Raw genomic sequence first — 18934 nt, forward strand, 5'->3', positions numbered from 1 at the left:
GGGGTCCATCCCCCAGGAGCAAACTGCTCCAGCACGGGTCCCCCATGGGTGGCAGATCCCCCTACACCTCCTGCTCCTGCGTGGGCTCCTCTCCACGGGCTGCAGCTCCGGCCCAGGGCCTGCTCCTGCGGGGGCTCTCCATGGGCCACAGCCTCCCCCAGGCCACATCCACCTGCTCCACCGGGGGCTCCTCCACGGGCTGCAGCGTGGAGATCTGCTCCATGTGGGACCCATGGGCTGCAGGGGGACAGCCTGCTCCACCAGGGGCCTCTCCACAGGCCGCAGGGGAACTGCTGCTGCGTGCCTGGAGCACCTCCTGCCCTCCTGCTGCACTGGTCTTGGGGGCTGCAAGGCTGGTTCTCTCTTATTTCTCATTCTCTCTTCCAGCTGCAGTTGCACAGCAGAATTTTCCCTTCCTTAAATTTGCTCTTCCAGAGGCCCTCCCAGTGTCACTCCCTGGCTTGGCTCTGGACAGTGGCGGGTCTGTTTTGGAGCCGGCTGGAGCTGGCTCTGATCTGACATGGGACAGCTGCTGGGCTCTGCTCACAGAGGCCATCCCTGCAGCTCCCACTACCACCAAAAGCTTGCCATACAAGCCCAATACGTGTATTTACATGGAAAGTCCCCTCTTTATGTGAATCAATCCCACAGTGGCTGCTACAGACTTTCAGCAAAGTACTTATATTAGTACATTTAGGGAGGTCCATTTACAGAATAATTTTTAAGAAAAGCATGTAAAAGTGATCTAAAGTAATGTGTAATGATACATCTGTAATGTATTATTAGTTAGTAAAATCTGACCCTGTTTTAGTGCATGTCAATCTTAAACGGTATTTACTCAAAGATTAGACCAGAAGAACCTGAACTTTTTATCTTGGTATACTCACTTACACTCATGAAATAGTTGTTAAATAAATTACCCTTGCATTTTCAAGTGGAGTTATTTTATTGTCACATTTTGTCATTATAATTTCCTCCACCTAAGTGATTTGTACAGGTGTAAACCACCATTCGATCAATTCTTAATGTATAATATCTCTGCAATGTAATTCTCAGGCTCTACTTTTTGTCTTTACCTATGCACCATTCTCATATAAATTTATATGAGTGGTGAAAGGTATGTATTAAATTATAAGTGGTTGGATCAGATACAGGAATCAAGCCTTTTTTATTACAGAATCCTAAAACGGTAGAGACTGGAAGGGACCTTTGGAGATTGTCTAGTTCAGCACCTCAGCTCACAGCAGTGTCATTTTAGAGCAGGCTGCTCAGGACCTTGTCCAATCTGAGTTTTGAATATCTTCAAGGATGGACATTTCACAACCTTTCTGGGCAACACTGTCCAGTGTTCAATCACCTTTACAGTCAAAAAGATTTTTTGTACATTTAAGTGGATTTTACTGTATTTCAGTTTGTGCTCTTTGCCACACACACAAACGCACACACAAAGCCAAGGTTTCTTTCTACCAGGCTGAATAATCCAAGCTCCCTCAGGCTATTCTAATACTCTTCACCATTTTTGCTGAACTTGCTCCACTAAGTCCATCTCTTTCCCATACACATCATCAGTAGGGTAAAACTAACCTGTTTCACGATAGAATCCAGAACTGGACATGGCACTCCAGATGTGTCTCACCATTGCTGAGTAGAGAGAATGTATTACTTCTTTTGGCTTGCTGGCAATGCCCTTACTAGCCCTTTTGGCCTTCTTTTCCAAAAGGGCACATTGCTTGTTTATGTACAAGTTGTTGTTCATCAAGACCCACAGTTCCTTTTCTCCAAAACTGATTTGCAGCCATTTGGCCCCCTGTCTGAACTGGTGTAAGACTCAAGCATTTGTTGAACTTCATGAGATTCCTCCTGGCCCAATTCTGCAGCTTGTCCAGTTCCCTCTGAATGGCAGCACAACTGTATGGTGTATCAGCCACTACTCCTAGTTCTGTATCATCTGCCAACTTTCTGGGAATGTACTCTGTCCCGTCATCCATTTCTTTAATGAAGAAGTATTGGCCACAATATCAAGCCCTGGGATACATCACTAGTGACTGGCCTCCAGCAGGACTTTGTGCCACTGATCACAATCCTTTGAGCCTAGCAGTTCAGCTAGCTTTCAGTCCACTTCACTGTACACTTACCTGGTCTGTACTTCATGAGTTTATCAATGAGGATGTTATTGGACACAGTGCACTGTCAAGAAACCCTTGCTAAAGTCAAGAGAAGCAATATCCATTGCTCTCCACTTGTCTACGAAGATAGTCATTTTGTCAGAGAAGGCTATTAGGCTGCTCAGACATGACTTCCCCTTCATAAATTCATGCTGACGACTCTCAGTCACCTTCCAATCTTGAATATACTTGGAAATGGTTTTCAGGAGGATTTGCTCTATCACCTTTCCAGTTATGAAGGTGAGACCAAGCGGCTTCTAATTCTCCAGACTCTCCTTCTTGCCCTTCTTGAAGATAGGAGTGATAGTTGCATCTTTCCTGTCTTCAGGAATTCCTCCCAGTCACCAAGAATTTTCAAAGATTATCAAGAAATTATTCAAAGGCCATCTGGACATGGTCCTGGGCAGATGGTTCTAGGCATCCCAACTTAAACAGGGGGGTTGGACAAGATGACTTCCAGAGGTCTGTTCCAACCTCAACCATTCTGTGATTCTAAGAGTGGCCTCATGACATCAGCCAGCTCTCTCAGCTCATTTGAGTATATGCCATCATGGGCATGACTTGTTCATGTCCTTTTTTTGAAATCTTGACTAACTTGAACCTCCTCCACCAAGGGTAAGTCTTGGTTCTAAAACTTCCCATAGGTCTCAGAGGCCTGAGAAACTGTGGTAGTATTTCTACTTTAGACTAGATTATGTATATTATGAAAATGGTAATTAAAAATCATGGGACTTTAAATCTTACCATCATATCAAGCAAGCTTGCCATTTGACTTGAATAGATACTCAGCAGCAGATGTTAAATAACTTTTCCAAAGTTTCCAAAGTTATAATTGACAGAACAGAGAAATCTGAATTTTTCCTATAGAATTTCTTTTTGTATTGGTGAGATATCTTTTTGGCAGGATGTTGCTCAACAGATAATGATAGGAAATATTAAGAGCTAAAGTACTTGGTATTATATATGGAGCACTAGTGAGTTGAATAAAATTTTAGGTCTACTTTTTGCATTAAAAAGGACCGTAGACATTTCAGTGGGGTTGTGTTTATGTCAAAGGTTCATGATATACAGATGCTTTAAATAATAAGTAACTGGTAAAATTTAAAGTCAAATCACGGACTGAAAATGAAAGAATATAAGTGTAAACCACTCAGAAAGAATTCTTAAAACATAAATAATTTTAAAGCACAAAGATACAACTTAAAATCCCCTGTGAGTAACAAGAAAAGCAAGCAGAATTATATGTTAAAAATAACATTTTTTTTTTTTTGGTGTGTGTTTGAGGAAATTAAGTGAAACTGTTTGACTTCTGGGATCAATTTGAGGCACAAGCTCTTCAACCAACTACTGACCATGCTGCATTAGTGAGTCACACTGTTGGTAGAACTTAATCCTGCCATAAGAGTGAAAATATACTTAAAAACAACAATTTATAACAAGGTCTTTAAACTCTGGCTGCTTGGTGCTAATTCTCACCTTTTTATATCCCACCTTTGTGCTATGAAAACAGTATTTTTGCATATAAGAGTAAATATTTTACAGTATTGACTGAATAATAGTAGCTTACAAATGTAGTTATTCACTTGTGGTATTTTTCACATAAGATACCATTTGTGAATGTGAAGAAAATTGTAAATGTGGAAAGTTAAATGCATTTTTATAATTTTATGTTTCTCAGAAAATGGTAGGTGCTTCTCAGAAACAAATGAAGAAGTGGGGTATCTCCTTGTGCTGAGAACTTCTAAGCAGAAAATGGGACAAATGGAACCAGGAATCAGTTAATAAATAACTTTATACACATTCATAAGTGACCAGGACACAGCCACCCTGTTTTGGTTGCTAAAAAGCTTAAACAACATGTCTGTGACCATTTGATCTTAAAGCTAGGGAACAAGCTCTGACATTGTTTAATTTACTATTTTAGAAGAAGCCAATGAATCTACATTAAGATGGTGAACTTTTTGTTTCAAATAATCTATTTCACTTACAAATGGAAACGTACTTCTATACAAATGAACCTGGAAAATAGTACTGGACTGAAATACAAGGCATACGATGTCTGGTTGGAACAGAGTTAATCTGGAAGGAAACAGTTTATTCTAACTTTCAGGGATTTCTGGCTAGTGTTGAAGCTGTTCTGAGCAAACATAAGGCATTTATACAATATTACAACTCTTTGCATTAGTATAAACAACAATACAAGAATTATTCTAAATGTTAATAGGGAACTCTACAAAAGCTTTATATTTTGTAACAGCTCCAGGTGATGTAGTTGCCTATTACTAATTATTTTTGAAGTCTTGGTAGCATGCCTCAAAGAAGCAAATACATATGTAATTACTGCTTCAGAAAGCTTCTAGCTGTGTGCAAGTGTATTCCTACATAGGACTGCAAATAGCGCTTATACTGTACCACAGTTTTGGAAGTCCAAAGCAAGTATCAAGGCACATCTTGAAATTGAAAGGGAGAATAATGAGGAAATATTAAGAAGCTATCACAATTATTTGGGAAGGAAATTTTGGTCAACAGTTTTGATTTCAATTGGCCCCAAATCTGATGTAATCTCCTATTTTCACATTAGTTCCCTAGTAGTATCCTACAGAAATCAATTAGTATGATTACTCAATGAATGAATTTAATATTTTCAGAGTCAGTTCTTTTGTAAAAGTATAACCTATTGAAAATTAATCTTGAAAATGACTTTATTTTTTTTCCTGGGCAATTTAGAGTCATAAAACAGCCTGGGTTGGAAGGGTTCTCAAAAGATTATCAGGGTCCATCCTTTTGCTGGCAAAAGGAGCCTAGATGAGATTATCTAACACCCTGTCCAACCACATCTTGAAAATATCCACTGATGGGGATGCTACCGTGTCCCTGTAGAGGTTGTTTGAAAGATTGATCTCAGTGTAAAAAAAAATGATTTCAGGTAGCCACCCTGTAAGTATGCCCTTTAAGTATATCTCAGCATATTTCAGATCTCTCTGTTACAAGACAAGACAAACAGAGTAAATACAAGCATACTATATATTTAATAGAGTTTGGTTTAAAAAGTTATCTCTGAAAGAGCATAAATACGATACAGAAATAAAAACATCTGGCTCTTATGACAAATAATTCAGTATCAAACACATGCATAGAACCTGCTAAATTGTTAGGGGGTTTCTTCAGCAGCCTCTTTACCAGTGTCATGAGAAATAGGTAAAGGGACAAATTATAAGGAATGAAATTAAAAAGTACTGCAAGACATGTGCTGATTTTAAAAAAATATTTAAAGGGGCACCTTGCTTATTTGAAAAAAAAAGAAAAAAAAGAATTGCCAGGCAGGACTTGGTTACAGTCCCTAGTGATTAGTTCTAACAGGGATTCCTTTTTTTTTCCCCTCTATTATTTATTGGTATTTTTACTTGTATGATATTGCAATGTAGCAGAAAGAAGGCTTCCATCTAACTTGTCTTTTATTTGTTCTTGTTTACTGTCATGTAGAAAAAGTCCAGGTACATTTATTGCCTTTTTCCACTCATTGCCCACCTTGCTATAGAATATAGAATCATCAGAATCTAATAAGCCAGAAAAGTATTATTTATCAGAGGAAATGTGTTCCAGTGTTAGTCTTGAAAGCCAATGGAATCTTTTTGCTCAGTCCAGCTGAGTGAAATAAATTCAGAGATGTAAGATAAAAGTAACCTTGTAGATTACTATGCAAGAAATCATCACTGCAGTTTTAAGAACAAGCTTTTAGCAGAAATGAACTTCATGAGGTAAATTTCACTCATGCAGTTTTACAGCAATCACTCTAAGCATATTTTTGAACATTTGAGGGTACATGCTGTGCATGTATGGAGTAAAACAATATTGCTAGAGTGGCTGACAATTTACTTTGCTGCAACATTAGTGGCAAAATAAATGCACTGGCATATAGATTATAACATGCATTCCTTCAATGGCATGCAATTTATGTCAATTATACACATTTAAAAGCAAATACTATGTAATATGATGTAACCAGGCTGAATTAATTGTGCTATATTTTCATGAAACTTTAAATGACTATATCTACATCAACACTGTCAATAAATCCTGCAGAATAGCAACAAATCTCTCAAAACAGTTGGAACCAACGACCCAGCATCCATGCTACCTGGGCTCTAGGCGTTTTATTTTAGAATTGATTTTATCTAAACCCACAGACTGAAAGTCAGTGATTGGAGTCCATTATATCCCTGTGTGGAGAGGATTTCCAGTTTTAGTTTCACCCAAGGCAAATCCAGTTTGCATAATCCAAGTCTTCTCCACAATGCAAATTATATGTGTAAGTGGCTACAGCTGGGAGATTTGCTTCAGAAGTGTTCTTGTAATATAAATGAAAATGCTAATGTAAACATACTCTACAATAACAAGACATTTTAAAGTTTTTTTTTTCTTTTTCATTTTTACTTTTGACTTACAAGATAGAAATGATCGGAAATGATTTGTTTTAAAGAAAAATTAATTTAGCAACTGTGGCACAGAAGGAAAAAAAAAGGTGAAAAGGGGAAACGTTTGTTCATAGAGCAATTTAGCGTAAGAGAACCGAGTTGGTCTCAAATTAGCTAAGGCTGAATCCATGACTGATGAATGAAATTCAGAAGAGTGAGCAAGAACTTTTCCCAGTGAGGCAAACAAGTTGGATTTGCGTTTGTTCTAAATTAATGAGCTAAAGCAGACAACTATTAAAAAGTTTGCCCAGTGTTAAAGAACCATTTCAGAAGTCTATTAAGCCCATTTGAGCACTTTTATTTCCAGAATCTCTCTTGTGATCACACCTTTTCAGGAAGTAACATTACCACTAGCCTGAGACCTTTGAAATTTTACATCTAATTATAGCAATTTCTATGCTAACAGGTGAGATATAATTGTGGGAATTGGTGATTAGGATGCACGTGGAAAGTATTACTTATGAGAAATATTCTGGAATAATTTATTTTGATACGATTAAAAGCCCACTTCTTCACGTCCAACAGCCAACTTGCTAGGCCCCGAGATATGTTTTTATTAAAGTACGAACTTTGTAACATTAAAACTAACCTCTCATCAAACTCTTAAGTTATCCCGTGCGTTTAGCCCTCTGTGACAGTGTACTCCCCCTCACCCCCTGGTTAAGCAGAGCATGGGACCTAAGCAGCTAACCATTGTGGGCAGCCGTGATGGGTACGCCCGGCCGTGCCAGCCGTATCCTGGATCCAGAGGAGACAGAGGACACACAGCCAAGGGCTGTTTGAGCAAGGCACCCCCACCCCACTCCCAACCCCAGTGCTGGCCAGATTTGGAAGAAAGTGCAACTCGAGCCAAATCTGGGAGAAACTAACATCGGTATGCAAATATGCCCATAGGTCGTTCACCTTACCCCATAAATAGAGAGCAGCCTGAGAGCCCTTTGGGCTCTCCTGACACGGCTGCGGGTGGCACACCAGGACCTCCCCGTGGGCAGGGATGGCCCAGGCAACTTGTGCAGTGCGAGGAGCCTTGTCACCACAGGTAGTCGGTAAGGGGATTGGGAGAGTGACAGCATGCCAGCATGCTGTAATGGTGCTTTGTGACCACGCCTTATAATCTCAGACAAGCAGCATTAAGGATTCACATAATGCATATAATCCTTTAGACATAAACTGTTGACCAAGCCTGGGACTAGGAGCAGATTCATCCTCTTCCACTCAAGGAGTTTAGTAAGCAAGGGGTCCACTCTGACCCTTGTGACTCAACGGGAGGTTTTCTTTGACGTACTGTCGCCTAACTGTTCCTTATGTAGTCTCTATATCATGTCTTTCATTTAGTGTCTTTGACTAGTAAATAGCGTCTTTTAAATAGTGTGTAATTACGTGTATCTTCTGATTATAATCAGGTGTACCTTGCCATCCTTGAATCTTTGTTAAGTTGTATAAGCTTTGTTAAATCATTACTTTATATCAATAAATCATGTAGTTGTTTCTGTCTTCCGAGTGAAGAGCATAACATTTCCACCTGTGACACCCTGCCGGCAAAATGTGACACCTGTTACAGCCTGTGTGATGCATGACCGATTTTGGATTCTTTTGGTCAGTGAAGGACAACTTCCAGAGTCTGAACCCATGAGAAATAAATTTCCAGCTGGTGGCATAGCGTTTTATAACAAAAGAGAGCCAGCATTAAGTGGATAGTCTGAGTGAAACTGTAGCAATATGTACCAATGAGAGAATCTAATCTAGCTGGCAGTCAACACTGAATACCCCAAGGTCTTTCTAGTATGTATCAATTTAAAGTGTGCACAGACAGGCAGCACAAATTCTGGATAACTGGATTCTTCAACGTATCTTTTGTAAAAAATAGCTTATTGCATTCTCCACTGTTGAATCAGTTTAAATGTATAAGCACTGTTATTATTATTATTTTTATTTTTATTTCTTAAGAAAAATATTAGAAAAAAGAAGATCAGAATCTGGTAAAAGCATTTGTTTATCACATGGTTTGGCCATGCCCTTTCTATATAGGTGCTGTGCAGTAAAACAGTGTCTTGATTACGGACAAAGGCAGACAGACAACACAACAGAGCTTTTCATATATTCTGACTGGGTATGTGGCACACACTATATCAGAATTGTGTATGCAAACAGAGAGAACGTTATCAGCAAGCAGAAAGGATAATCATACAGCATGGTGATTTAGAAGTGGCAATAAACAGCGATACAGCAAATCCTGCACATGACAACAGTTTACTAAGGACTGAGCAAAATTAGATGAATCAGCAACAAAATAATAGCTAAAATGCAATGTTTCTTAATTATTATTCGTAATTAATGCTTGAAATTATTTAAGCTCAACATATATATTAAGAAAATATGCTGCTTTCTGTGAAACTGCCCTCACTAGTAAGATGAGAACCATGTAATAGAATTGATAAAGGTCTTCTAAAGAGACTCCTTAGAACTTGTTTTTCTACTATGACCTTTTAACCAATACAACGACTAACTGTCATCTCTGAAGAAAAAGAATGGTGGCATCCCTCAGTAAATACAGTTCTTCCACATTTTCCATATACATATTACACTAGGTATTCAACCAGCCATAAAAGAAATTCTCAAGTCTTATGTGCAGCACTATCTGTTAGTGCCCATCTCTGTACGCCCTGACAAACACTTTACCAAGGTAAAAGATGCTGAAAGCTTGGTTTTCACTCACAGTTTGCTAGCAAGACACGTAGAAAAGAATTTTAAAATCTAAAGGACAGCAGATCACAGAAACTTGCGAGTGAACTTTTAAAAAAAGAGCTAACCATTCTTTCTCTGGGCTATTTTCCATGCGGGTAAGTACCAATTACTTCCTGCAAACCTTAAGGTAGTTCTAAATAGACATAAACAACTGGACAGACCTACTAAAATGAGCCATTCACCTGCTAGTCAGTGGATGATAAGCATATGTAGATAAATGGAGTTAGCTGTTCTGCGTCTTTCAGATGAAATATTTCACATTCTCTTATTTACTCCTTTAGAACTTACTTTGTTATGACAGGGACACCACAGTCTAGGCTGTATTTGACAGAGTAGAAGCTACATACAAACTTTCTCTGGAAATGCAAACAACTTCAGCCATATACAAAACTATTTCATTTTCTTGAAATAAAAAAGCAAAGGCCCTCCTACTACCTGGAGAAAATGGTTTTGTTTCACCCATGTAGCATTTATTTTGAGAGGGAAAATACTGTAATGCTTGCAAGGCTGTGTGAAGTGAAATGAATGTAGCATAGATGCATCTTTGATACTAACTTCAGGAGGGGTTTGACTTTATGGCATAACTGTCCAATGTAGCAACACAAGGCTTGCTTTTCTTGGTATCTGAGAAATAATGTAAGTTCTTGTTTCATATGGAAACAGTCTGAAGACAATGGGAGCATTCCCAGAATCAGGCACTTGTAACTAGGAATATGACAGTCTATGCTTATATTTTCCCTTAAATATATTAAATAATATATTTTCCCTTTACTTTCCCCAAAGTAAGTATGTTCCTAAATGTAAAGGACATTTATGAAGAACATTTTATTGCTTTTTTTTTTCATTCTATTCTACTATTGAAACAGTAGCATCAGACTTTTAAGTTGGTATGCAAACAGCTGCTTTTACCTTGATGATCTAAACCGGTCTTTTGGAAGTGGAAAAATATCTTGCTGTATGTTCATTTTTATATTTTCCCTCTTAATATTACATAAGTTTTTTGCTTCAGAAATCAAAATTTCAGTATAAAAGTTTATATCTTAAACTGACCCTGTAGTGAAAATGGACACTATGTCAAAAGCCTTGGTATGATTTCTGAAAAGTCATTCAAACAAAATAATCAAAGGAACATCAGACAAGTAGCCTAAGGGCACCAAGGTATTGATAAGTCTAACACTGTTTTTAAGCTTCAGAAAGAGAATATTCTGTTGCTTTCTGGGTGCGAAAATAGCAAACTCCCTGCTGACTATGATACAGTAATTGACACAGCTGGCAGTATAGGATCAATGATTTATATTGCCAAGAAAGGATTATCAGAAGACTTGATTTTGTTTGATGTTTGATTATCAGTTTATTATAACAGCACCCAGCAGCGCCTGTAAAGTTAAGGGTTAGATGCCTTTTCCTCTATGTAGTTCTTGGAGAAGAGTTGCTAATGTAGGCAAATTTGCTTAGACTGGAAACTTGGTATCCTTGCGTAAGCTCTCTTCTTTCTTAGAAGGAGAAAAGGAGAAAACAGATGGAATCCATTTTTTGTAAATAGGATTTTTTTGGGGAAACAGATAAAGGGATGAGCAGACCTGAAGTCAGACCAATTTTAGATCTTTGTTTTTCTCCTTCAATACCAAACTTGTGAAGAAGATCTGTCTTTAAAAACTACGGATAATATTCTGGACATTTTTTTTTCTTAAAAAAGATTAAAAATTTGCTTGGCAATGGTAATACATGCCAAGTGTCTGCCATAGTATCCAAAAAAACTAATCCTTGAATTAGAATTAGAATATATTATTTAGTGGCACTCTCAAGTCAACAACAATTTTTCTCTCAGCTATCCTGGTAGCAGAGCAAGGCCAGGGCTTTTCAAATATTGCTGTGAACATGTAGCATCTGTTCACACTCAAGAGTGAAAAAGGTCTACTTTATGATGACAGAAAATGGCTTGCTTAAAAAAAAAATCTGTGTAATGACTTAGATCCATTACATTTATTTTTCATAAAAATGTATGCCAAAAGTAAAATGCAGGAGTTGCAAAATCAGATACATTCAAAATGAAGGAAATACCAGAATTAAGTTTTCTATGATTCACTAAATTTAGCCCCTCTGCAACTCCATACCATGAAAGAGTCTTTATCCACTTAAAATAAATAATTTTCCATCACTTCATTCAGTGCATAAAAAAGCATGAGGATACTAGTCTGCTCTACAGTTGCAGTACAGGAAAGTATGTTTTTTTCTCTTCACTTGTATTTAGAATAATGGAAACCAGAAAAGAATAGTTAGTTTTACGGTTCCAGTTGAATGTTGCCCTAAATAAATTAAAATAAATACTACATTAGCTGAAGGTGGCGTAACCTAGCAGGTAACTTTTATAGATAGAATTAATTCTTCACTTTTGTTATTTCCTGAATTTTCAGTTTAAGGTATGATTTTCAGAACTGCTGAGCACTCACCACCTGCACCTGAAGCCAATAGGTTGTGTTTTCAACGGAAAAGTACCTATTTGCAAGATGCTTAGCTTCTTCGATGACAAATATAACAAAAATACATCATGAGAAAATGAGCAATCCTGTTCTCAAAACAGGGTTTAGATGACACTTGAAATTGTCTGGCCAGAATCATATGGCTTGACTTTAGAGAAACGACTGATTGCAATAAAAACTGGTGTGTGAAATTGCAGTCCAAGAGCTCCTTTTCAGTAATTGTCCCGATGCTCACACTTATCCCACAGTAAATGGATTAATTCATCAAAATTTTACTGAAAAATAAATTTAATCTTATTTTTTTGTGTGCTGTATGGAAAAGACATATGAGGGCAGTTATGAAAGACTGATTGCAGGTCTTTGAATTTCCTCATTCAACTTATTTCAGAGTGATTTCCTTGTGGACCCATAACCGTTTGTGAGCCTCTGCTCTGTAATTTTACTAAATACAAACAATTTACTGTGTCCACTTCTCTGCAGCTAAATCCTCATGTTAGAATACTCTTCCTCTTGAGTCAACGATCTATAGGCCTGAGTCTCTATAATAAAACTGCCATTCTTTTGATGCTTTTGAAGGTACAAACACCTCATATCCTGCCTCAAATAAAATGTTAGTCTCCATACCACACAAAAATCATGGGGTTAGGGTTATGCTTTCCACAAACAGGCCATTGTTCTCCAGGCTGTTCCTTACACTGTGAAGTTCTTCAGGTTTTTTTCCCTGCTGTCACTTATTTTCTCTGTCCAGCCTCCTTGCTGCTGGCATAACCTAGAGCTTACACACCATCTGGGACCACCTTCCTGTTCCTTTATCACACTGATTTGCCATCTGTTCAGAAATCTCATTGGAAATCACATCTTTAGCTGCCTCTTAGTCTCCTTTTCCTCCTCTTTGTAACAATTTTATCCAATTCTGTACAGTATTTAAAATTCAGTTTATGTAAATGACAACAGAAGACTTACATGCCCATGGCATTTACAGACACTTATTGGGTAAAGCTAACAATTTCCACGTCTACAATTTCTTTCAAATTAAAGCATTTAAAACGCTATAATAAATAAAACAAATAAGTTAACTGGAAAGCTAGTGAACAATTGGTCACTTTTATCTTTAATAGTTTCTGTTTTTCTCTTGCTTGTTTGCTGACTTCAACTTTCAATTAGATGAGTAAGGAATAATACATCATAATCACTTCCTCCAAGCAATGTACAATTCTGTGGATCAATGTTAAGGACATTATCCTAAATAAGTAAGTCAATAGTTAATTTTGTACATTCCAATGGCTTTGATTCAAATGGACTTAATAGAGCACAAAGGAATACAACACATAATGACCAAGTTTTTAGTCTGTGCATGACTATATTCACTAGCTCTACAGTACAACGCAGATGAGGGACTTCTTTCACTAGGTCTTTTACAAAAACAAAACAAAACAAAATAAAAAACCTTTACTGAAGGACTGTGGGGACACTTTTTTTTTTTTTTTAAACTAAATATTAGCAGTAGAAGTTTCCAGAACAACTGCTGCGGTTGCTAGTTTCTTAACTGAACTTCAGCTGCTGTGTTTCTCTCTTCTGGAATGTGTAATTGGTAATCTGAAAATGATTTGTCAAACTGCACATTCACAATTTTGGCACGTAGATTCTCTCAATGAAGTCCATTTGTAAGCTTAAAGTCACATACAACTCAACTTGAATTTATGTGACCTGGGAACTGTTAACAGCTGATTGCTTGTTATATACTGCATGACATTCACGGTATATGGTCTGACCTTTAGTTCAATCTAGGTCCTATTTCAGACCAATTTCAGTAGCAGAGTTTGTTTGCTTTATTGAAACCTTAGAGAATTTCCAGTCCCACAGAAATCTGGAAATGTTTCATTGATGCAAGCCTATCTAGTCTCTGTTCTCATTTCAAATGTCAGACCACCTGCTCTTATCAGCTAGGAGGCAGAGCCTCCTGAGGCTGAGTTACTTCGTCATACCATGAGCATCTCCGGATGTTCTAAAATAAAGTTCTGGAAAGTACAGGAGATTCTGTTTTAAATGGAAAATAAGGATGGATGACAAATTTATGAAATTAGGATCATAGAATATCCAAGTTGGAATGGACCCACAAGGATCATCACATCCAACTCATATGGACTTGATGTTAGTGCAAATTATGTTAGTGCAAAGACCTGACTAATTTATTCTTTTCAGGGGGTGGAAGGGGAGTAATGTAAACTATCCTTTACTTTCCATTAGCAGGTAATGCCCGGCCACTTCCTGGGAAGCAGGGCCTCAGTATACATAGCAGTTGCTTCAGAAGACCAAGGCCTTCCTAAAAAATGTCACTCCTTCCTCCTTTCCCCCTGGCTTTTGGTGCTGAACATGACATCAAAAGGTATGGAATATCTCTTTGGGCAGTTTAGATCAGATGTCCCAGCTATGCTCCCTTTCAATTTCTTGCTCACCTCCAGCCTAACAAGTAAACCACAGGTTTTATTGGTTTTGCTCTTTCTATTGCCTTCCCCATCCTATGGTGGGGACAGAGTCAGTGAGCAGCTGTGTGGTGCTTAGCCACCAACTGGGGTCAACCCACCATACAGGAGTGTCATTTTTTCTACCAATTTGTGCTGATGCATAGTTAATATAACAAGGTTATCTAGTTTTAAAGCTCTGTATTATGGTACATTACCAACACCAAAGAGGAAAAAGAGCTATCACAAGTGTCTTTCTGGCAATGCTAATTGTCTCTGTCAACTTCTCACTTTGACCTAGAAAAAATGCGTCAAAGGTATTTGAGCTTTTGGACTGCAGAATGGAGCATAGGGTTAGCCAATTAATTACTGCTGAGCCACTAAAGGGTCTACTAATATAACAGACGGTGACTTGTCTTGGTATATAGTAGCTCCTGGGTGGCTGGAATTCTTGGATGCAGTAGAAATTCAGAGCCTCCTTAAGCTGACCTAGTTGTGCTACTCAGCTGTGTACTTCACCTATCCTGATCTCATCCCATGGTACAATTGCTTAATGCCATCCACTGTCTGCAGACTCAAGGAAAGGCTGTGAAGTGTATGTGGCAATTACAGAGTATATTTGAATTCTTTCTCACATTAAGATCTTTAGTCCTTGACTTGTATAATAAGGCAACTCTAATTTATCTTTGGAAGAAAAGCATGGCTGATAGAGAAATTATGAAACTTCTGAGATGTCCATCTGTTATTAAGTTTTTCTGGATTATGTCTCAGTTGTTCCCCTTTCCTCAATTTATTACCTTTTAAAGGAGGAGGAGGAGCCCCTTAAACATTAAAAATTCATTCTCTAGGGAATTGTTATGTCAATATGTGTTCTTTTACAGATATTCTGGCTGAGGAAGAGGGAACGAGTCTTCTCCCGTTTTTATGAATATATGTTAATTCATTAACCTTGTTTGTATCCATCACTGAGGAATCTTACTGTACAAAACTGCATCATTTGAAATGGAAGCAGTTCAATACCCTTTCATAGTGAACACAGTAAGAAGGAAATTGCATGCCAAATAACATCATCCTATACAAACTGAATAATGCAATCGCTTAGTGACATAGTCTTTTATGTCCCTTTATGGAGTCAACATAAAAAATGAACCACATGAAAGTTATTTCATAAACTTGTACCAAAATCATTATTTTAAGTAAATATAATACAGAGAAGAGTAGAGAATGAGAAAGTTTAAATACTGAATAGCAACACATTATTATTGCTATAGCTAAATAAAACTTCTAGTAATTTCCTATTTCTTGTCTTACAAATTACAAGCTGATACTAACTTTTAAACTGAGTAGAGCCCATTCTGTATTTGTTTTTCTTTTTTTTTTTATGAGCATAAATTCATGTTAATATTAAAAATGACAATGAACAGTCTTCCAATGCAAAAAAAAAACATACTGAAGGTCTTTTATGTGCACATTAAGTAACATCAGAATGAGCATTTCATTTTGAATGTTTTCTATAATGTTAACAATATATGTGAACCGTGTTGAGAAAGCCACTGAAAAAGATCAAATCCAAGGTCTAAAATTACACCATGCCATTAAGTTTCTACCGTATTTATTTCCTTTAGTTAGTCACTGAATCCATATAGGATAAACTTTTACTTTTTAATGTCAGGCTTCTCGGTCTGCATGCATCTCACTGATTTGCTGTGTCACAGTCCATTTACAACAAAATGTCACAGATCTGTGACAAGGAAGATGTGAAATGTATAGCTACTGCAGGACAAAAACAAACACAGATGAATCAAGAAAACAAGAGCATGAAAGGCATATGAAGAAAAATCTAAAATTGTATTAAAAATTGTTAGGAGCTACCATTCTTTGTCAGGTTTAATTTTGCCTAAATAAAAAGCTCCCCCGGATCAATATTACAACTCACTCTGTGAAGCCTAGTGGACATTCTTGGTGAAAAGATATGTTTATCTTATAAAGAACCCCATAATTTTGTCAATTCCTGATATTTTGTTTTGGAGGAGAAAGGTCTTGTTTTAACTTTTGCTTTTTTTTTTTAACTTTGTTTTTGTTTTAACTTCTTGCATTTCAATGCATCAGCTGTAGACAGGAGTAATACATGCAATGTCTACATATAAAGCAGTTTCATAATAGCAGGATGGTACATTTCTTGTGAGCTTAAAATTTATTTCTGGAACACTCTCTAGCCTGATTTTAAGATGGCAATATGCCTCCAGTATGAGAGCTTGAAATTTTAATTGCAGTCTACCATTAAAGAAATATATGCATTTGCAATAATGTCCAAAGACCAGAACAAGCTCTGTGGTCTCTGTATCAAGCATTGAATTTTGTCCAAGGCATCTACTAGTTCTTGAAGTACATTTACAAAAAGATTTATGCTATGCATAAGGTATTCAAACTGTGAAAAGAAGAAACAACTCTGGAAATTAGAGTAGAGAACCTGAAAAAATTCTTTTGAAGAATGTAACTTCTGTTAAAGTTTAGGAAATAGTGATAGCTGTGGGTTACCACCATGATTTGTCAGAAGGAAGCGCAGTTTCTTTATCTATTTACTAAAGAAAAAGAAAAAAGCCAAACCATCAACCAAATAAACTACACCCCACCCGCACCCCCAACAATTCCAGGCTCCTTGGATTGGAGTCAGCTGGAAATGCAGATACCTAAATATGGGTGTCTATTTCAGCACTAGTGCAGCCTAGCCATACAGTCAGGGGCACTACAGGGTTGTTCAGATCACCCAAAGGGGACATCTACAAGATAGGTGGCTGAATTATCTCTGGGTTGTGCTGACTGCACCATCAAGGACTCATAGTACCATTGGAGGGTGCTTAGATACTTAGCTCATATATGGACACAAACTTTTAGGTGTCTTAATCTGAATTCTACACCTTGCTTTAGCATTTTCTTAATGTCATTTTCTCACAAGTATACTTGGAGAAACTAGAAGAAATATAAAAAAAAAAGCCAAACTTTCTTCCATTTTTTTTTTAACTCCATCTAATTTCTCTGACAGTCTGAATGCTCCCAAAAGACAATGCGTATACTCTATGTGTTAGTGTCCCTACTGAAAACAAATTGATTCCTGACAGATTCCTGGAGGGTCTGACACAGAACATAGGTCACTTCTGGCGCCAAAGTTTATACAATGTAAATGCTTTTTCTCCTTTCCTTCCATGAAGGAATCAGTTGATAGACTGTTTTTATTTCCGAGAAGAAAGAAGTTATCTTTAACACCTTCCAAGTTTCAAGAACCAATATAACTGAAGAATTTTGAAAGGAAATGCTGAAGTACTTAAAATAAAGCCATTTTGCAGGGTAAGACACTTTTTAAGCCCCTTTGAGACTTATGTCATCGATGTAAACAAGTATTACTGTCACGGTTATAAAGAGGCCATAAACACACTTGGTTGAAAACATTCTCCTCTTTTTGAACTCCTCAAATAACCATATTGACTCAACTGATTTTAAATGGTAAAAACATTCTTCTCACCCATTGCCTATATCATTATAAATGAATAAATAGTAAAAAAAAGCAATGACTGGAAAGCCTAATTATAAAACTCTACAGGTGTATGGATTAAGTGGGGGGTTCAGAACTTGCAATAGTATTGCTTTAAATTTCAGGAAGAAAAATTAGATATCATTTTAATTAAAAAATATTCTGTACTAACCAAATGCAGATCAACACACGTAGAATTGTGTTCACAAGCGTTGATTATGCAGTCATCAATGTCCTGCTCACATTTCAGTCCTGCATATCCTGGATTGCACAAACAATAGAAGCCATCGACAACTGTAACAAAGATAGGAGTGTTTCAGAATAACAACTGAATGTAGTAAAATTAAGTATGTTACAGTAATGACTACCCCGGAAAATACTTGGACTATCTTTACCTGAAAGGTGTGGACATGTTAAAAATTGAAATAAATGAAACACTATCTCAAAACACCTTTTTAAATATGTAAACACATTACTGCACTGCATTTTACTTAATTCAAATGTTTTGACATAAGAATTATAATTAATGCTTCTGAAAAGTGATGACATAAACTGTGCAGAAACTACATAAGACTCTATCTTTAATATTGTGCCTGCCTGATATAGGAATGGTTAAACATTGTAAGGTTTTTGTTTGCTTTCGGTGGTGGGGGGAGATTGTTTTGTTTTGTAAGGAATGCCTCACATTATACAACTATATTAAAGGAAATCTTGCTTCAGTTGAAATTGGCAGCTCAACCTATGATAGATTTCCATGCTTCATTTCAATCTTATCACGCTAATGATGAGAATTCTATCTGTTTTTCATCGTTAATGATCTAAAGGGAGAGGAATCTTCAGAGTACTACATTCACATAAGGAGTTCGTGAGAACAATAATTGCAGCTCTTACAGGCCTGGATTTATTATAAACTCACAGAGGTCCCTGGGTTCTTCATTATCTCTGAGATTTACCACAGAATCTATGTTGTCATTGTGTCTGTACACATAGCTGCTATTATATTCATTAAATGCTTTAAGTCCTTCAGAGCAGCAGCATTTTTTATCTGCTCAGAGCTTCCCACCTTCCTCAGGGTTCC

At 37.2% G+C, this 18934-nt stretch overlaps 1 protein-coding gene across 1 annotated transcript in view; it reads right to left on the bottom strand.

Moving 5' to 3' along the window:
• The window catches only part of EYS (eyes shut homolog), an 856207-nt gene that overhangs the window by 550407 nt on the left and 286866 nt on the right, over nt 1–18934 (bottom strand). The window contains exon 19 of the mRNA XM_040553008.1: nt 18029–18150. Within this exon, the coding sequence (XP_040408942.1) occupies nt 18029–18150 (122 nt within the window). The remainder of the gene's footprint in view (nt 1–18028; nt 18151–18934) is intronic.

This window comes from Cygnus olor, chromosome 3 (assembly GCF_009769625.2).
Source record: "Cygnus olor isolate bCygOlo1 chromosome 3, bCygOlo1.pri.v2, whole genome shotgun sequence".
Lineage (NCBI taxonomy): Eukaryota > Metazoa > Chordata > Aves > Anseriformes > Anatidae > Cygnus > Cygnus olor.